General features: G+C 49.6%; 1 protein-coding gene across 1 annotated transcript in view; it reads right to left on the reverse strand.

The window, feature by feature from the left end:
- The window catches only part of LOC140395294 (scaffold attachment factor B1-like), a 525,130-nt gene that overhangs the window by 16,949 nt on the left and 490,429 nt on the right, over positions 1-17,752 (reverse strand). Inside the window, exons 21-22 of the mRNA XM_072482881.1 lie at positions 7,287-7,399; positions 1,422-1,497 (exon numbers count right to left, since the gene is read on the reverse strand). Coding sequence (XP_072338982.1) covers positions 1,422-1,497; positions 7,287-7,399 — 189 coding nt within the window. The remainder of the gene's footprint in view (positions 1-1,421; positions 1,498-7,286; positions 7,400-17,752) is intronic.

Raw genomic sequence — 17,752 nt, forward strand, 5'->3', positions numbered from 1 at the left:
TTGTACACGGTTCCTTGCATTATTCCAAACAAAAATATACCACTAAGAACCAGTGCTTCAAGTTATCCTTCGTGGTTTTGAGACACTCGCAGGTAGCATCAACGGGGTTCTTAACATATCGCTGCACTGAATTACAATTTCTACCTTTTGGCAACTTAGTCAAATTCTGCTTTGTCAAAAGTGGAATCCATGGGTTTGGAGCAAGGCCATATAGGAGATACTCCAGCACACATGTCTATCACAAACACCAGTGGTTGGGCCCAAGGCTGGCGAGGTGGGATGATTCTTGACCCACAAGCTGAAGCGATGTTGAGCAAAGCAGGTACCAAATATTATGGGTGTTTTCAGTCTCGGCTAATGCACTGTGGTTTGACTTGGGGGGTGGAGGGCTGAGGAGTTAATGTGCTTTCAGCCTGCAGAGTTGATTTGTTTTTCATCTTGGGGAGATAATGTCACTGTTGGATGGAGTCAAGGAATGCGGAGACAAATTTTGGAAAAGCTTTGGAGAGGAGTTAAAGGCTGATCTGTCTGACACAGACCCATATCTCACTCACAGTAGGATGATTTGCACAAGAGTAATAATATTTAAAGCAGAACAATCTTCTGGGGACGAGGAAGAAGTTGAAACACACCAGGTGAACCAGGGTTTTGAAGACATTCAGCCAGAATCTGAAGAGGTTCTAACAGGAGCCAAATCTGTTTTGTAGAACAATTGTCACTCTATGCCATGCTGATTTTAAGATGGATTGAGAGCTGTGTATTTCTTTTCTTGTTGTTTAATGGGGAATTGAGTAGTAGTGTTTAAGGAGTAATTGTATACTGTTATTTTCCGGTGTGAAGTTAAAAAGTTTAATATTGTATTCCCAATAAAGTTTAGTTTTAAAAATACCAAATTCCTATTTCATCATGCAATCACTCCTGGAGCGAATCATTCTTTCCACAGTGTCTTACAAATAACTAAAATATTGGAGTTTCCGTCCAGTATCCTAGTCACTATTGGGAGTCTGGTCTGAAATCACAATAAAATCTAGTGCATTACAATTAATTCTGCGTGACAGAGGAAATGGTGTGTGGTGACACTTTGGCATAATTTGACAGTAAAATTATGGAAAGAGCCGTTGAGTATAATGGGGCGCCAGGGAAATTGCAATGTCTTGTCGAGTCAGAAAACAAAAGCTGTTGTGTGAAATGCCTGCATATAAAGTGGCATGGTGTTACATTAGAAGAAATAAAATACTCAACACAGGTAGGGTTAAATTCCATTTGTGCTTATCTATATTGCCAAATATTGAATAAAGCACATGGTCAGAAATTTTATCAAATCAGACTCTGAGGATACATGAGTCAGTGTTTTTAATAAGACCTAAGATAACTGATGTTCTTCCGAAATGTAGCCAAGAAGTGATTTCTGTGCTACTTACTTCTGCAGTCCTCCTCCACCTCCTCTCTGCATATTGTAACCTGTCCCTGACGGGCCAGACATGCCCCGATCGCCACCTGCAACAACAGTGTGTTAGTAACCAAGCTTTCACACACTCAATTAGTCATTCAAAAAACATGCAAGCACTTCAGGGAACATACAAGGTCAGTAAATCATTACACCCAAATTAAACAAGATCGAACAAGATCTCTGAAGTCACTATGGTAAAAGAGATTCCAGTTGGGTGTTCATTCTGTGCATACATCAGAGCAGCATAGCTTTAATTAGTATGACCATGCCAACGTGACTTGGCAGAAGGACAATCATGCACATGACTGCTACTTGCTAAGCGATACAATCGGCACAACTACACCAGCTCCTTTTGATCTGAAGTTGAAACGGTTCAGTGCCTTTCCCTCTGCAGTCAGATGGGTGGTTATGAATATGGGGTGTGGAAATAGGTGATTTAACTAACTTTCGTCATTCCATTTTCTTATCAGTTGGGGAGGCAATGACACAGTGGTATTGTCACTGGATTAGTAAACAGAGACCCAAGGCGAGATCCCGGGACCTGGGTTCAAATACCACCACGGCAGATGGTGAAATTTGAACTCAATTCAAAAATATCCGGAGTTAGCAGTCTAATTATGACTATATTGCCTATTGTCGTAAAAACCCATCCGGCTCACTAATGTCCTTTAGGGAAAGAAAATGCTGTCCTTACATGGTCTCCAGATCCACAGACAAGTGGTTGGCTCAAATGTTAGGGACGGGCAATAAATGCTGGCCAAGCCAGCGATGCCCACATACTGTAAATGAATAAAGTAACTCAATGCCACATTCCAGCACCTGTTCGGTTATACCAAGAGGGAGAATTCAGAATGTCCAAATTACCTAACAGCACGTCTTTCGGAATTTAGCATGGCCAATCCATCTGACCTACACATCTTTGGGTTGTGGGGGTGAAACCCATACAGACACGGAAGAATGTGAGAACTCCACACAGTGACCTGGGGCCGGGGTCGAACCCGGGTTCTCAGCGTCGTAGGCAGCAGTGCTAACTACTGAGCCACCGTGCCGCGCCTAGGAAAGGCTTTAAATTGGACACCATACCATCCACTTGGAACACAGTTCCCTGTCAAATGGATATTGCCACTGTCAACAGTTGACGAGTATGGCACACAAGACGACCATCAGGAAGATTCAACCACCACGTTTGGTGATGTTCAGTGAAGAGGGCTGGGGAAATAGATTCAAGAGGTGAAAATCAATTTCCACAATAAACTCTTGCAGATTTTCTCCTGATCCCTTCATCAAGTTAGTTCAAGGAAGTCATTTCACTGATGGCAAACCACTGGATATACCCAAACTAACCTCAACCCAACGTCCCAATTTCTTTACATACAGGATTGACCACATCTATTCTTCGAACTGGCCCCAAGGTCACTAACAATTTCTCATTTCACCTGACTTATTTCATTAATCAAAAAAATCATTAAACATTCATAACTAAATGGAACACAGAACTATGCATTTCAGAAAAAACAAAATAAGCACATGGTAGAATGGATTAGAAGGATGACAGGATGAGTTGAAGGGGGTGGCATATTAATACTGGCACAGATCATTTTGGCCAAAGGCCCGTTTCGGCAGGAGACTCTTAGTTAATTCTATGCTTAACATACTCTGCTGTCGCTGCCTCCTTCCCCTTCAGTGGACTGACATTTTGTTTCATTTGACATTAATGTACATATACATACAAAAGCAGAAAAAACACCTCGCGGGTTTTCCAAAAGTACCTCCCACAATATTGGATCCAATTATGGTTATCCATTTTGAGCCATAAAAGGATAGAGCAGAGTACTTTCTAAATGGAAAGAGGTTAGGTATAGTGGATGTCCAAAGAGACTTGGAGAGGTTCAGGTGCATAGGTCTTTAAAATGCCAGGAACATGTGCAAAAAATAAATGAAAAACGTTATTGGAATGCTAGCTTTTATATCTATAGGACTGAAATATAAAGACACAGGGGTTATGCTGCAGCTATACAAAACCCTGATTAGGCCCCACTTGGGGTACTGTGAGCAGTTCTGGGCACCAGGAAGGATATTTTGGCATGAGGGAGTGCAAATTAGGTTTACAAAAATGACATCTGGATTACAGGGGTTGAGTTACGAGGAGAGATTTCTCAAATTAGACCCGTTTTCGTTAGAATTTAGAAGGTTATGGTGTGATCTGATCAAAGTATTCAAGATATTAACAGGGAAAGACAACGTAGGTAAAGACAGACTATTTCCACTGATTGGAGATTCTAAAACTAGGTGGCATAATCTAAAGTTTAGGCCTAAACCATTCAGGAGAGATGTTAGGAAGAACTTCTTCACTCAAAAGGGTGGTAGAGGTTTGGAACTCTCCCACAAACAACAGTTGAAGCTAGATTAAGTGCTTATTTTAAATCTGAGATAAATAGATTTTTGTTAAGCAAAAACAACAGTTGAAGGGGACTTCCGGTGACGGCAGGCGGCCGCACAATGGAGGGCTCCCGTTCGGGAACGCCATTTTCGGGGCTTTAAGCCCGGTCCTAGGGTCCACGGAGGTAGAAAAAGCAGGGAGAAGGCACGAAGGCGGAAGAGTGAAGGCACAGTGAAGAAAAATGTCGAGGGTGAGCAAAAGAACATCCATAAGGAAAACAGCTGAAGGTCCGTCGGGGAGTGGAAAGGTCACCGCGGGGTCACCAAGGAAAATGGAGGCTGGAGCACCAGGGGAGGCCGCATTGCTTACGGCTGAAGAAATAACTACGGTGATGGCTGCGGAATTCAAAAGGCAGTTTACAAAATACATGGAGACAATGAGGAAGGAGATGAGAGAGGTTTTGAGTGTGCTGGTGGAGGAGGCGATTTCCCCGGTGATGAAAGCGGGGGCGAGCGCAGTGGCGGAGGTGCGATAGCAAGGGGAGGCGCTGAAGGAAGTGGAGGAGACGTTATTGCAGCACGGTGATCAACTTGCCTCGATGGGGAAGGAGATGTGGAAGGTGATGGACATTAACAAGGATCTGCGAGGAAAAATGGAAGACCTAGAAAACAGATCCAGGCGACAGAATTTGAAGATTGTGGGGCTGCCCGAAGGAGTTGAAGGACCGAGGCCGACTGAGTATTTTGCCGCGGAGGAGGGGGAGGATCCCTCCCGATATGAACTGGATCGGGCTCATCGGTCGTGGAGGCCTGTACCAAAGGCGAGTGAGCCGACAAGGGTAGCGACTGTGCTTCTGTAAGTACAGTGTGAAGGAGAAGGTCCTGAGCTGGGCCAAGCAGAAGCGGGTGGTGCAGTGGGCTGGAGCTGGTATACGTGTATACCAGTACTTTACGGTGGAGCTGGCGAGGAGGCGGGCTGCCTTCAACCGGGTGAAGAGGGCACTGTACATTAGCACGGTGCAGTGCGGCATTGTATATCCAGCGAAGCTGAGGGTGACTTACAAGCTCAGGGACTTTTATTTTGGAACGGCGGAAGCAGCGGAGGAGTTTGCGAAGGCAGAAGGACTGTGGCAGAACTGAGATATTGAGAAATGGCCATGTGCCGATGTGACCTCATGACTGTATTTTCTTCTTTTTTGTTTCACTGCGTGCGGGTGTATGGGCTAAAGGAGCCAATGTTGTATATATTTGGACAAGGGAAGTGATGGGACTTTCACTCAAAATGAGGGCCCTTTGGGGTGTAGGTGGATATGCGGGCTGTGTGCGCTAAAAGGGGATTTCTGGGCTTTCCTGGGGCCGGGCAAGGGGGAGGGGGACCCGGGCGGGAGCCTCCGCGCTGGCTGGTTTAAGCCGGCCAGTGAACTTGAATGAGGTGGGGGGAGGGGCTGCGGCCATCGGAGCCTGGCAGAACAGGGGCCGAGTGGTCTAGCCGGGGTGGAAAGTTGGGGGGAAGGAACAGAGGTTGGGGGGAGGAGTTGGAGACTTGGGGGGGGGGGGGGTACAACTCTTGGGTATCATGTACGGTACTCTTTCAGAGGTTGGAGGGCGTTGAGTGTTGGGAGGGGGGGGGGGGGGGGGGGGGAAACTCTATAGGTCAATGGTGACCATGGGCGGTCCCGGCCTCCTTTTTCTTTTTCTCCTTCGTTTTTTTTGTTGCCACCGTGGGAGGGTTTGTTTTATTGGATGCATATATTGACAGGTGGGCCGTTGCTTGGGGTGGTGGGAGGATGGGATCGTTGGTATTGTTAAGGGGATTTATTTTGTATTTGTTACCGTTTACGGTTTGTGGGTGGGATGTAAATTTTGAAGGAAAATGTGAAAATGGAGAATAAAAACATTTTTTAAAAAAAAAACAGCAGTTGAAGCTAGATTAAGTGCTTATTTTAAATTTGAGATAGATTTTTGTTAAGCAAAAACAACAGTTAAAGCTAGATTAAGTGCTTATTTAAAATCTGAGATAGATAGATTTTTGTTAAGCAAAAATATGAAGGGATATGGGCAAAAGGCAGGTATATGGAATTAGGTCACAGATCAACCATGACCTCATTGAATGGCAGGACAGGCACGAGGGGCCTACTCCAGTTCCTATGTTCCGGATTCAAGGATGCTGTTCTCCTAAAAGGCACATTCCAAAGCTTTGCCATTTTTAAAATACACTTATGTGCCATAACTGTTCTTCACAAATACACCAATAGGCCTGAACATATGTTCAGTTGAACGAAACAAAAGGTGACTGGGAACAGTTCCAAACAGGTTTTTTTTCTGTAATGCACTCAAAATTGTTACACCAGTTGCATTCATTTTTCTTGCAATAGTTTGGTGTGATGTTCTGAATAAAGTCCTGATCTAAACATACTTAAGTGGAACTATTTGTAATACTAAGTATTGCAATAGATATATTTGAAATGCACAAATTGGTTCAGTCTTTTCTGTTTGGTGTATTTCCTCTCATTTATGACTGTAGAAACCCAGATACTAAACAATGGTGAGTAAAGATTGAGATGAAGAGCTGTTTCTCCCACATTAAATACACACTATTATATATTTATTTGTGTGTATAAAAATGAAATTTATCAATTAGCTAGAATATATATATCATAGAAACAGACTTTTCAGCTCAACCAGTCCTGTGATGTGTCTAGAGAAAATACTCAACTCAGAACAAAAAAAAATGTAACTCATGGTCTCTGGAAGACCTCTTTCCAAATGTTCTCAATGAAGGTCTGCAGCAGTATGTTAATAGAGGCAGAAACCCTCAACTCATTTAAAAGGTGGCTGAATATGCACCTGAAGTTCATAACGTTCAGGGCGACAGATCAAGTGTTGGAAAATGGGATTAGGCTGCATGGCTCATTTCTTAGCTGGCGCAGATACGATGGACAGAGTGGTCTCCTTCTCTGCAATAAATATTTCTACATTTTCTGTAGGTCTAAAAATGAGAATGTGCAGGAAGGTGGGGAGAAGGCATGAAGTGGCACTATGTGGATTGTTCATTAGGAGAGCAAATTGGACACAATTGGTCAAATGGCCTTCTATGCTGTAATGATTCTATTCTATGCTCCCTCACCCATCATCCAGGTCCTTTACAAAAAACTTCAGCCTCATTAATTACATGGCATGGCATCCACCGCTGAGGACAGGGAACGTGACCCATCAGCAATGTGTTATCAGCATTCACAATTGGCCTCACATTTTCTGACAGGCTATTTTGAGGTACGAATGAAACGTTTCGAATAATTTACCTTCATTTCTTTGGTGATGGCCTTAAATGTTTGCGCTCTGGTAAGCAGCTCATTGACTAGTGGGAACTTATTTGTATTCAACTTGAGAGATGGAATGTAAGTAGTAAAAACACTTTCTTCATATTATTCAGAAACACAATTTGTTAAGCTTTTACCTTGCCAATGATCCCTCGACATCATTCCACTATCCATGCTTCCTTGCCAGGAGCGATCATGAAATACATCCGTCTTCCGGCTGCGATCAGTGCTCCAATCTCTACTCAAAGGGCTAAAAGGACAATAATAACCTCTCAATAAATGTTAGCCAAAATCCAGTGGGTGCATGTTTAGGTCAGAACCTCTCACTACTCAATGCTGAATAACAGTAAGAAACAAAGTGTCACAATTATTGATAAGAAATAGTGCCTGATCCTTGTCCGTAGAATCCCTGCGGTGCAGGAGGCCGACATTTTGCCCATCTGCACCAACCCTCTGAAAGTGCACCCTATCGAGGCCCACTTCCCCGCCCCAACCCGTAACCCCGCGCAATCCACCTAACCTGCACATAAAATATCTGGAATTAAAAGTCTAATGGCCATGAAACCATCGTCAATTGTTGTAAAAACCCATCTAAGTTTACTAATGTCATTCAGGGAAGGAAATCTGCGGCCACTTGCAGCTATGCGGAGGTAAGTCGCACATTCGGCAGCTCCCGCTAAAAACGGACTTTTCCGGTGTGGGAAGGAGATTGCAATAGTTCCCCGACAGTGAATGGCTTGGACCAGGAGCGGGGCGACTAAAAAAGTGGTGGTGAACCCAAAGAAGGTGCGAGGGAAGAAGAGCAAAATGGCGGCGGGCGGGGACCAGGCAGCGTGGATGCAGTGGGCGCAGGAGCAGCAGGAGGTTATCCAGCGCTGCTTCAGGGAGATTAAAGCGGGCCTGCTGAAGCCGATGAAGGCTTCTATCGACAAGCTGCTCGAGACCCAGACGGCCCAGGGGGTGGCGATCCGCGAGGTCCGACAAAAGATCTCAGACGAGGACGAGATCTTGGGCCTAGCGGTAAAGGTGGAGGCGCACGAGGCGCTCCACAAGAAATGGCAGGAACGGTTCGAGGAGATGGAGCATCGGTCGAGGCGCAAGAATTTGCGGATTCTGGGCCTCCCGGAGGGGCTGGTGGGGTCGGACGTGGGGGCCTATGTGGTCACCATGCTGAACTCGCTGATGGGAGCGGGGTCCTTCCAGGGGCTGGAAGGGGCCCATAGAGTGCTGGCCCAAGGCTAACGAGCCGCCGTGGGCGGTGCTGGTGCGGTTTCATCGGTTCGCTGATCGGGAGTGTGTGCTCAAGTGGGCCAAGAAAGAGAGGAGCAGCAGGTGGGAGAACGCAGAGGTTCGGATATATCAGGACTGGAGTGCGGAGGTGGCGAAGAGGAGGGGCGGTAACAATCGGACGAAGGCGGTGCTCCACAGGAAGGGGGTGAAGTTTGGCATGCTGCAGCCGGCGCGACTGTGGGTCACCTACAAGGACCGGCACCATTATTTTGAGTCTCCGGAGGAGGAGTGGGCCTTTGTCCAGGCAGAGAAGCTGGACACAAATTGGGGGTCGGGATGGGTGGCCGGGGATTGCTGTTGGGGTGTTACACTTTATGGGGGGGTCCTTTGCTCTATATTTCTGTTGTTTGGTTCGATGAGGGTGGTAAGGGTGGGTTGGGCACTGTTTTGGTTGGGTCTGTCGGGTGGGCTCTTGGAGGGGGGTAAGTAAATGGAGTAGGGGTGGATGGCCGGTAGGGGGGGGATGGGGCCCCGCGGGGGAGGGGGAGGCCCGAGTCGGGGGTGAGGGGACTGGGCCTGTAAAAGGAGCTGCGTCAGAGGTGGCGGGGCCGGGCAGGTGGAAAGCGCGGGCTTTTTCTCGCGCTGAAGGCTGGAGGGGGCGGGGCCGGGAAGCGAGGGTTGTTTCCCGCGCTTGGGATGGAAGGGGGAGGCGGAGAGCCTGTGGATGGGTAATGGAGGAGGAGGGCATGTCCCACAATGGGAGGAGTCGAAGGAGAGGCGGGAGTAGCCGGGGTCAGCTGACTTGCGGGAGTGCAATGAGGGGAGTAAAGCAGCTAGGAGGGATCCTAGCTTTTTTTTGGGGGGGGGGGGGGGGGGGGGGGGGAAAGAGAGAGAGAGAGAGAGAGAGAGAGAGAGAGAGAGAGAGAGAGAGAGAGAGAGAGAGGGAGAGAGAGAGAACCGGGTTGCTGCTGCTATGGTCAAGGGGGAGCTGGAGAGAGTAGAGGGGGTTGGGACGGGGGTCTGTCGCTGTGGGGAACGGGCCGGGCGTGGGGTGCAGGCGCGGGGCTGGCCAAGGAGGGGTTATGGCTGGTCGGCGGGGGAGGGTAACCCCCTGATCCAGCTGATAACCTGGAATGTAAGGGGACTGGACGGGCCGGTCAAGCGGGCCCGGTTGTTCGCGCACCTGAAGGGGCTGAAGGCAGATGTGGTCCTGCTCCAGGAGACACACCTGAAAGTGGCAGACCAGGTAAGAAGGGGTGGGTAGGTCAGGTGTTTCACTCAGGGCTGGGTGCCAAAAATTGGGGGTGGCGATCTTGGTGGGAAAGAGGGTGTCGTTCGAGGCATCGAGCATTGTGGCAGACAATGGCGGCAGGTACGTAATGGTAAGTGGTAAGCTGCAAGGGGAGAGGGTGGTGCTGGTCAATGTGTATTCCCCGAACTGGGACGATGCGGGTTTTATGCGGCGCATGTTGGGTCAGATACCGGACTTGGAAGTGGGGGGCCTGATAATGGGGGGGGGGCCACAAGGAGAGGAGGGAGCAGAGGGAGAGGCTGGTAGGGGAGATGGTGAGGGTAGACAGGAGGTATGCGGAGGTGCCGGAGGGACTGTTAAGGAAGAGGCGTAGCCTCCAGGCCAAATTCGACCTGTTGACCACCAAGAAGGCGGCGGTGCAGTGGAGGAAGGCCCAGGGGTCGATTTGAGTATGGTGAAAAGGCAAGTCGGATGCTGCCGCATCAGCTTCGGAAGCAGGGCGCAGCTAGGGAGATCGGGGGAGTTAAGGATAGGGGAGGGAGTGTGGTGCGGAGTGGGGTTGACATCAATGGGGTCTTCAAGGACTTTTATAAGGAATTCTATCGGTCCGAATCCCCACTGGAGGGAGGGAGGGATGGGCCGCTTTCTGGACCAAGTGAGGTTTCCGAAGGTGGAGGGGGGACTGGTAGAGGGATTGGGGGCCCCGATTGGGCTGGAGGAGCTGGCCAAAGGGATAGGGAGTATGCAGGCGGGGAAGGCACCAGGGCCGGATGGTTTTCCGGTCGAATTCTACAAGAAATATGTGGACCTACTGGGCCCGTTGCTAGTTAGGACCTTCAATGAGGCAAGGGAGGGGGGGGCTTTGCCCCCGACGATGTCCCGGGCACTGATCTCCTTGATCCTGAAGCGAGACAAGGATCCCCTGCAGTGTGGGTCTTACAGGCCAATTTCGTTGGTAAATGTCGATGCCAAGGTGCTGGCGAAGGTCTTAGCCACGTGAACTGAGGATTGTGTGCCGCAGGTGATCCACGAAGACCAGACGGGGTTCGTGAAGGGGAGGCAGTTGAACGCGAATGTGCGGAGGCTCCTGAACGTTATTATGATACCGGCGAGGGAGGGGGAGGTGGAGATAGTGGTGGCGATGGACGCGGAGAAGGCCTTCGATGGGGTAGAGTGGGGGTACTTGTGGGAGATGCTGAAGAGGCTCGGGGAGGGGTTTGTCAGGTGGGTTAGGTTGTTGTACGAGGTCCTGATGGCAAGTGTGGCCATGAACAAGAGGAGGTCTGAGTACGTTTGGTTGCATCGAGGGACGAGACAGGGGTGTCCCCTGTCCCCCCTGCTCTTCGCACTGGCGATTGAACCCCTGGCTATGGTACTGAGGGAGTCGAGGAACTGGAGGGGGTTGGTGCGTGGCGGGAAGGAGCATAGGGCGTCGCTCTAAGCGGACGACTTGCTGCTATATGTGGCGGATCTGGTGGGGGGAATGCCGGAGGTAATGAGGATCCTCAGGCAGTTCGGGGATTTCTCAGGGTACAAGCTCAACATGGGGAAGAGCGAGTTGTTTGTGGTTCACTCAGGGGACCAGGAGAGGGGGATTGGCGAGCTCCCATTAAAAAGGGTGGAGAGGAGCTTCAGGTATTTGGGGGCCCAGGTGGCCAGGAGCTGGGGGGCCCTGCATAGACTTAATTTCACGAGGCTGGTGGAGCAAATGGAGGGGGAGTTCAAGAGGTGGGAGGTGTTGCCGCTGTCCCTGGTGGGTAGGGTGCAGTCAGTTAAGATGACGGTGCTCCCAAGGATTTTGTTCCTGTTCCAGTGCCTCCCCATGTTTATCCCGAAGGCCTTCTTTAGGCGGGTCAAAAGAGCATAATGGGGTTTGTGTGGGCGCGAGGGACTCAGAGGGTGAGAAGGGTGCCTGGAGCGGAGTAGAGAGAGGGGGGTGCTGGCGCTGCCCAACCTCTGTGGTACTATTGGGCCGCCAATGCGGCGATGGTGCGCAAGTGGGTGATAGAGGGGGCTGCATGGAAGAGGCTGGAGACGGCGTCTTGTGAGGGTACGAGTCTGGAGGCGCTGGCAACGGCGCCGCTGCCGCTCTCTCCAATGAGGTATACCACAAGCCCGGTAGTGGCGGCTACCCTCAAAATCTGGGGGCAGTGGAGGCGGCACGGGGGGGGGGGAGGAGGAGGAGGAGTTGGGGCCTCGGTGTGGACCCAATACAGGGGAACCACCGGTTTGTCCCACGGAGAATAGATGGAGGGTTTTTGGGGTGGCACAGGGCAGGGATAGGAAGGTTGGGGGACCCGTTCGTGGATGGGAAGTTCGCGAGCCTGGGTGAACTGGAGGAGAAGTACGGGCTCCCCCGGGGAACACCTTCAGATATTTACAGGTAAGGGCGTTTGCCAGGCGGCAAGTGGTGGAATTCCCGCGACTGCTGCCACGCACAGTACAGGACATGGTGCTCTCGGGGGGGTGGGTTGGAGTGGGGAAGATCTCGGAAACTTACCAAGTGATGCAGGAGGAGGAGGAGGCCTCGGTGGTGGAGTTGAAAGGTAAGTGGGAGGAGGAGTTGGGAGAGGAGATCGAAGAGGGTATGTTGGCAGATGCCCGAGGGAGGGTGAACTTTTCCTCTTCGTGCGCGAGGCTCAGCCTCATACAGTTTAAGGTGCTGCACAGGGCACACATGACCCGGACAAGGATGAGCCGGTTCTTTGGGGGAGAGGACAGGTGTGTTAGGTGCTCAGGGAGCCCAGCAAATCACACCCATATGTTCTGGGCATGCCCAGCACTGGAGGAATTTTGGAAGGGCGTAGCGAGGACGGTGTGGTAGGATCCAGGGTCAAGCCGGGCTGGGGACTCCTAATATTCGGGGTTGCAGGGGAGCCGGGAGTGCAGGAGGCGAAAGAGGCCGGTATTCTGGCCTATGCGTCCCTGGTAGCCCGGCGAAGGATTCTTCTTCAGTGGAGGGATGCGAGACCCCCAAGCGTGGAATCTTGGATCAACGATATGGCGTGGTTTATTAAATTGGAGGGGGTGAAATTCGCCTTAAGGGGATCGGTACAAGGGTTCTTTAGGCGGTGGCAACCGTTCTTGGACTTCCTGGCAGGACGGTAGACAATGGTCAGCAGCAACCCGGGGGGGGGTTCTATTCTGGGTGGAAGACCTCAACGTCCATCACCAAGAATGGCTCGGTAGTAACACCATGGACCGAACTGGCCGGGTCCAAAAGAACATCACTGCTAGACTGGGACTGCAGGAAATGGTGACGGAACCAACAAGGAGGAAAAACATACTTGACCTCATCCATCTGCCTGCTGCAGGTGCATCTGCCCATGACAGTATCGGTAGAAGTGACCACTGCACAGTCCTTGTGGAGACAAAGTCCTGTCTTCACATTGAGGACACCCTCCATTCTGTTGTGTGGCGCTACAACCCTGCTAAATGGGATAGACTTCGAACAGATCGAGCAGCTCAAGATTGGGGATCCATGAGACACTGTGAGCCATTAGCAGCTGCAGGATTGTATTCAACCACAATCTGCAACCTCACGGCCCGACATATCCCCCACTCTACCATTACCACCAAGTTAGGGGATCAACCCTGATTCAATGAAGAGTGCAGGAGAGCATGTCAGGAGCAACATCAGGCATACTGAAAAATGAGGTGTCGACCTGGTGAAGCTACAACACAGAACTACTTGTGTGCCAAACAGCATAAACAGCAAGTAATAGACAGAGATAAGAGATTCCGCAACGAACACATCAGAGCTATGCTCTGTAGTCCTGCCACATACAGCAGTGGATGGACAATTAAACAACTCACTGGAGGAGACTCCACAAATATCCTCATCCTCAATGATGGAGGAGCCCAGCACACATGTGCAAAAGACAAGACTGAAGCATTCGCAACAATCTTCAGCCAGAAATGCCAAGTGGATGATCCATCTCGGTGTCCTCCAGAAGTCCCCAACATCACAGATGTCAGTCTTCAGCCAATAAGATTCACTCCATTTCATGGAACGGCACTGGATACTGCAATGGCTATGGGCCCTGACTATATTCCGGCAATGGTACTGAAGGCTTGTACTCCAGAACTTGCTGCAACCCTAGCCAAGCTGTTCCAGTACAACAACACTGGCATCTACCCGGCAATATGGAAAGTTGTCCAGGTATGCCCTGTACACAATTAAGAGGACAAATTCAACCCAGCCAATTACCGCCCTATCAGTCTACTCTCCATCATCAGCAAAGTGATGGAAGGAGTCATCGATAGTGCTATCAAGCGGCACTTACTCAGCAATAACCTGCTCACGGACACCAAGTTTGGGTTCCGCCACGGTCACTCAGCTCCTGACCTCATTACAGCCTTGGTGCAAACATGGACTAAAGAGCTGAATGCCAGAGGTGAGGTGAAAGTGACTGCCTTTGACATCAAGGCAGCATTTGACCGAGCATGGCATCAAAGGGCCCTAGCTAAATTGGAGTCAATGGGAAACAGGGAGAAAGTTCTCCACTGTTGGGGTCATACCTGGCACAAAGGAAGATGGTTATGGTGGTTGGAGGTCAATCATCTCAACTCCAGGACATCACTGAAGGAGTTCCTCAGGGTAGTGTCCTCGGCCCAACCATCTTCAGCTGCTTCATCAATGACCTCGCTCCCAGCATAAGGTCAGAAGTGGGGATGTTTGCGGATTACATGTTCAACACCATTCGTGACTCCACAGTACATGTCCAAATGCAGCAAGACCTGGACAATATCCAGGCTTGGGCTGACAAGTGCCATCCTATTCATGTATTTGTCAAGATGCCCCTTAAATGCGAGGCAGAGGGGACAGTTTAAAAGGGCGCGCTGTGGGTGAGGTAAGTACTGATTAACCACTTCCTTACCTTGCAGGTCAGCTGTTTGGGAGAGAGATCAGTTTTGGGAGCAGGCCTATTGGCTGACTGTAAATCAGGAAGGATACAAAGGGTGTGGCTGAAGTGCCTTTAGAAACGGAGTGCTGAAGGCAAACAGAGTGTATCTGAGTTTGGGTAAGGCTGAGTGAGGGTAAGAGGGGAGTGACAAAAAAAAAAAATCAAGTTAATGAAGTAAAGTAATTAACTAGTTAAGGGAATTTGGTGCTCACCTGAAGGAGGTGCAGAGAAGCAGACCTGTGAGGGAGTCTCTGGAGCAATTGCATCACAGCCAGCAGGTAAGTGATTGGCTTGTAACTGGTAAGTGATTTCTCTCTCTTTGACTTTCTCCTAGCTGTGTAGTGTAGTTCAAATTTAACTTCAGGTTTAAGTCATGGCAGGAGAGCTCAGACCCGTGTCATGCTCCTCTTGTGAGATGTGGCAAGTCAGGGACCCTTCTGGTGTCCCTGACTCCTTCATCTGCAAGAAGTGTGTCCAACTGCAGCTCCTGTTAGACCGCTTGACGGCTCTGGAGCTGCGGATGGACTCACTTTGGAGCATCCGCGATGCTGAGGAAGTTGTGGAAAGCACATTCAGTGAGTTGGTCACACCGCAGATTAAAATTACTGAGGCAGATAGGGAAAGGGTGACCAACAGACAGAGGAAGAGTAGGAAGGCAGTGCAGGGATCCCCTGCGGTCATCTCCCTCCAAAACAGATTTACCGTTTTGGAAACTGTTGGGGGAGATGGCTCACCAGGGGAAGGTGGCAGCAGCCAGGTTCATGGCACCGTGGCTGGCTCTGCTGCACAGAAGGGCGGGAAAAAGAGTGGCAGAGCTATAGTGATAGGGGATTCAATTGTAAGGGGAATAGACAGGCGTTTCTGCGGACGCAAACGAGAATCCAGGTTGGTATGTTGCCTCCCTGGTGCAAGGGTCAAGGATGTCTCGGAGCGGCTGCAGGGCATTCTGGAGGGGGAGGGTGAACAGCCAGCTGTCGTGGTGCATATAGGCACCAACGATATAGGTAAAAAACGGGATGAGGTCCTACAAGCTGAATTTAGGGAGTTAGGAGTTAAACTAAAAAGTAGGACCTCAAAGGTTGTAATCTCAGGATTGCTACCAGTGCCACGTGATAGTCAGAGTAGGAATGACAGGATAGCTAGGATGAATACGTGGCTTGAGAGATGGTGCAAGAGGGAGGGTTTCAAATTCCTGGGACATTGGGACCGATTCTGGGGGAGGTGGGACCTGTACAAATCGGACGGTCTGCATCTGGGTGGGACCGGAACCAATGTTCTCGGGGGGGTGTTTGCTAGTGCAGTTGGGGAGGGTTTAAACTAATGTGCCAGGGGGATGGGAACCGATGTAGGAAGTCAGTGGGGACAGAAACAAAAGGCAGGAAGGGAGAGTGTGTAAAGCATGACCAGAGAAAGCAGGGCAGAGAGCAAGGAAGGTCTACATTAAACTGCATTTATTTCAATGCAAGGGGCCTGACGGGCAAAGCGGATGAACTCAGGGCATGGACGGGCACATGGGACTGGGATATTATAGCTATGACTGAAACATGGCTAAGGGAGGGGCAGGACTGGCAGCTCAATGTTCCGGGGTACAGATGCTATAGAAAGGATAGAACAGGAGGTAAGAGAGGAGGGGGAGTGGCGTTTTTGATTAGGGAGAACATCACGGCAGTACTTAGAGGGGATATATCCGAGGGTTCGCCCACTGAGTCTATATGGGTGGAACTGAAAAATAAGAAGGGAGAGATCACCTTGGTAGGACTGTACTACAGGCCCCCAAATAGTCAGCGGGAAATTGAGGAGCAAATATGTAAGGAGATTACAGATAGCTGCAAGAATAATAGGGTGGTAGTAGTAGGGGACTTTAACTTTCCCAACATTGACTGGGACAGCCATAGCATTAGGGGCTTGGATGGAGGGAAATTTGTTGAGTGTATTCAGGAGGAATTTCTCATTCAGTATGTGGATGGACCGACTAGAGAGGGGGCAAAACTTGACCTCGTCTTGGGAAATAAGGAAGGGCAAGTGATAGAAGTGCTAGTGAGGGATCACTTTGGGACAAGTGACCATAATTCCATTAGTTTTAAGATAGCTATGGAGAATGATAGGTCTGGCCCAAGAGTTAAAATTCTTAATTGGGGCAAGGCCAATTTTGATGGTATCAGACAGGAACTTGCAGAGGTAGATTGGGGGAGACTATTGGCAGACAAAGGGACGGCTGGTAAATGGGAGGCTTTTAAAAATGTGTTAACCAGGGTGCAGGGTAAGCACATTCCCTTTAGAGTGAAGGGCAAGGCTGGTAGAAGTAGGGAACCCTGGATGACTCGAGATATTGAGACTCTGGTCAAAAAGAAGAAGGAGGCATATGACGTACATAAGCAACTGGGATCAAGTAGATCCCTTGAAGAGTATAGAGATTGTCGAAATAGAGTTAAGAGGGAAATCAGGAGGGCAAAAAGGGGACATGAAATTGCTTTGGCAAATAATGCAAGGGAGAATCCAAAGAGATTCTACAGATACATAAAGGGGAAAAGAGTAACTAGGGACAGAGTAGGGCCTCTTAAGGATCAACAAGGGCATCTATGTGCAGAGCCACAAGAGTTGGGTGAGATCCTGAATGAATATTTCTCATCGGTATTCACGGTGGAGAAAGGCATGGATGTTAGGAAACTAAGGGAAATAAATAGTGATGTCTTGAGAAGTGTGCATATTACAGAGGAGGAGGTGCTGGAAGTCTTAAAGCGCATCAAGGTAGATAAATCCCCGGGACCTGATGAAATGTATCCCAGGATGTTGTGGGAGGCTAGGGAGGAAATTGCGGGTCCCCTAACCGAGATATTTGAATCATCGGCAGCCACAGGTGAGGTGCCTGAAGATTGGAGAGTGGCGAATGTTGTGCCCTTGTTTAAGAAGGGCAGCAGGGAAAAGCCTGGGAACTACAGACCGGTGAGCCTAACGTCTGTAGTAGGTAAGTTGCTAGAAGGTATTCTGAGAGACAGGATCTACAAGCATTTAGAGAGGCAAGGACTGATTCGGGGCAGTCAGCATGGCTTTGTGCGTGGAAAATCATGTCTCACAAATTTGATTGAGTTTTTTGAGGGAGTGACCAAGAAGGTAGATGAGGGTAGTGCAGTAGACGTTGTCTACATGGACTTTAGCAAAGCCTTTGACAAGGTACCGCATGGTAGGTTGTTGCAGAAGGTTAAAGCTCACGGGA

The sequence above is a fragment of the Scyliorhinus torazame genome, chromosome 18 (assembly GCF_047496885.1).
Source record: "Scyliorhinus torazame isolate Kashiwa2021f chromosome 18, sScyTor2.1, whole genome shotgun sequence".
NCBI lineage: Eukaryota > Metazoa > Chordata > Chondrichthyes > Carcharhiniformes > Scyliorhinidae > Scyliorhinus > Scyliorhinus torazame.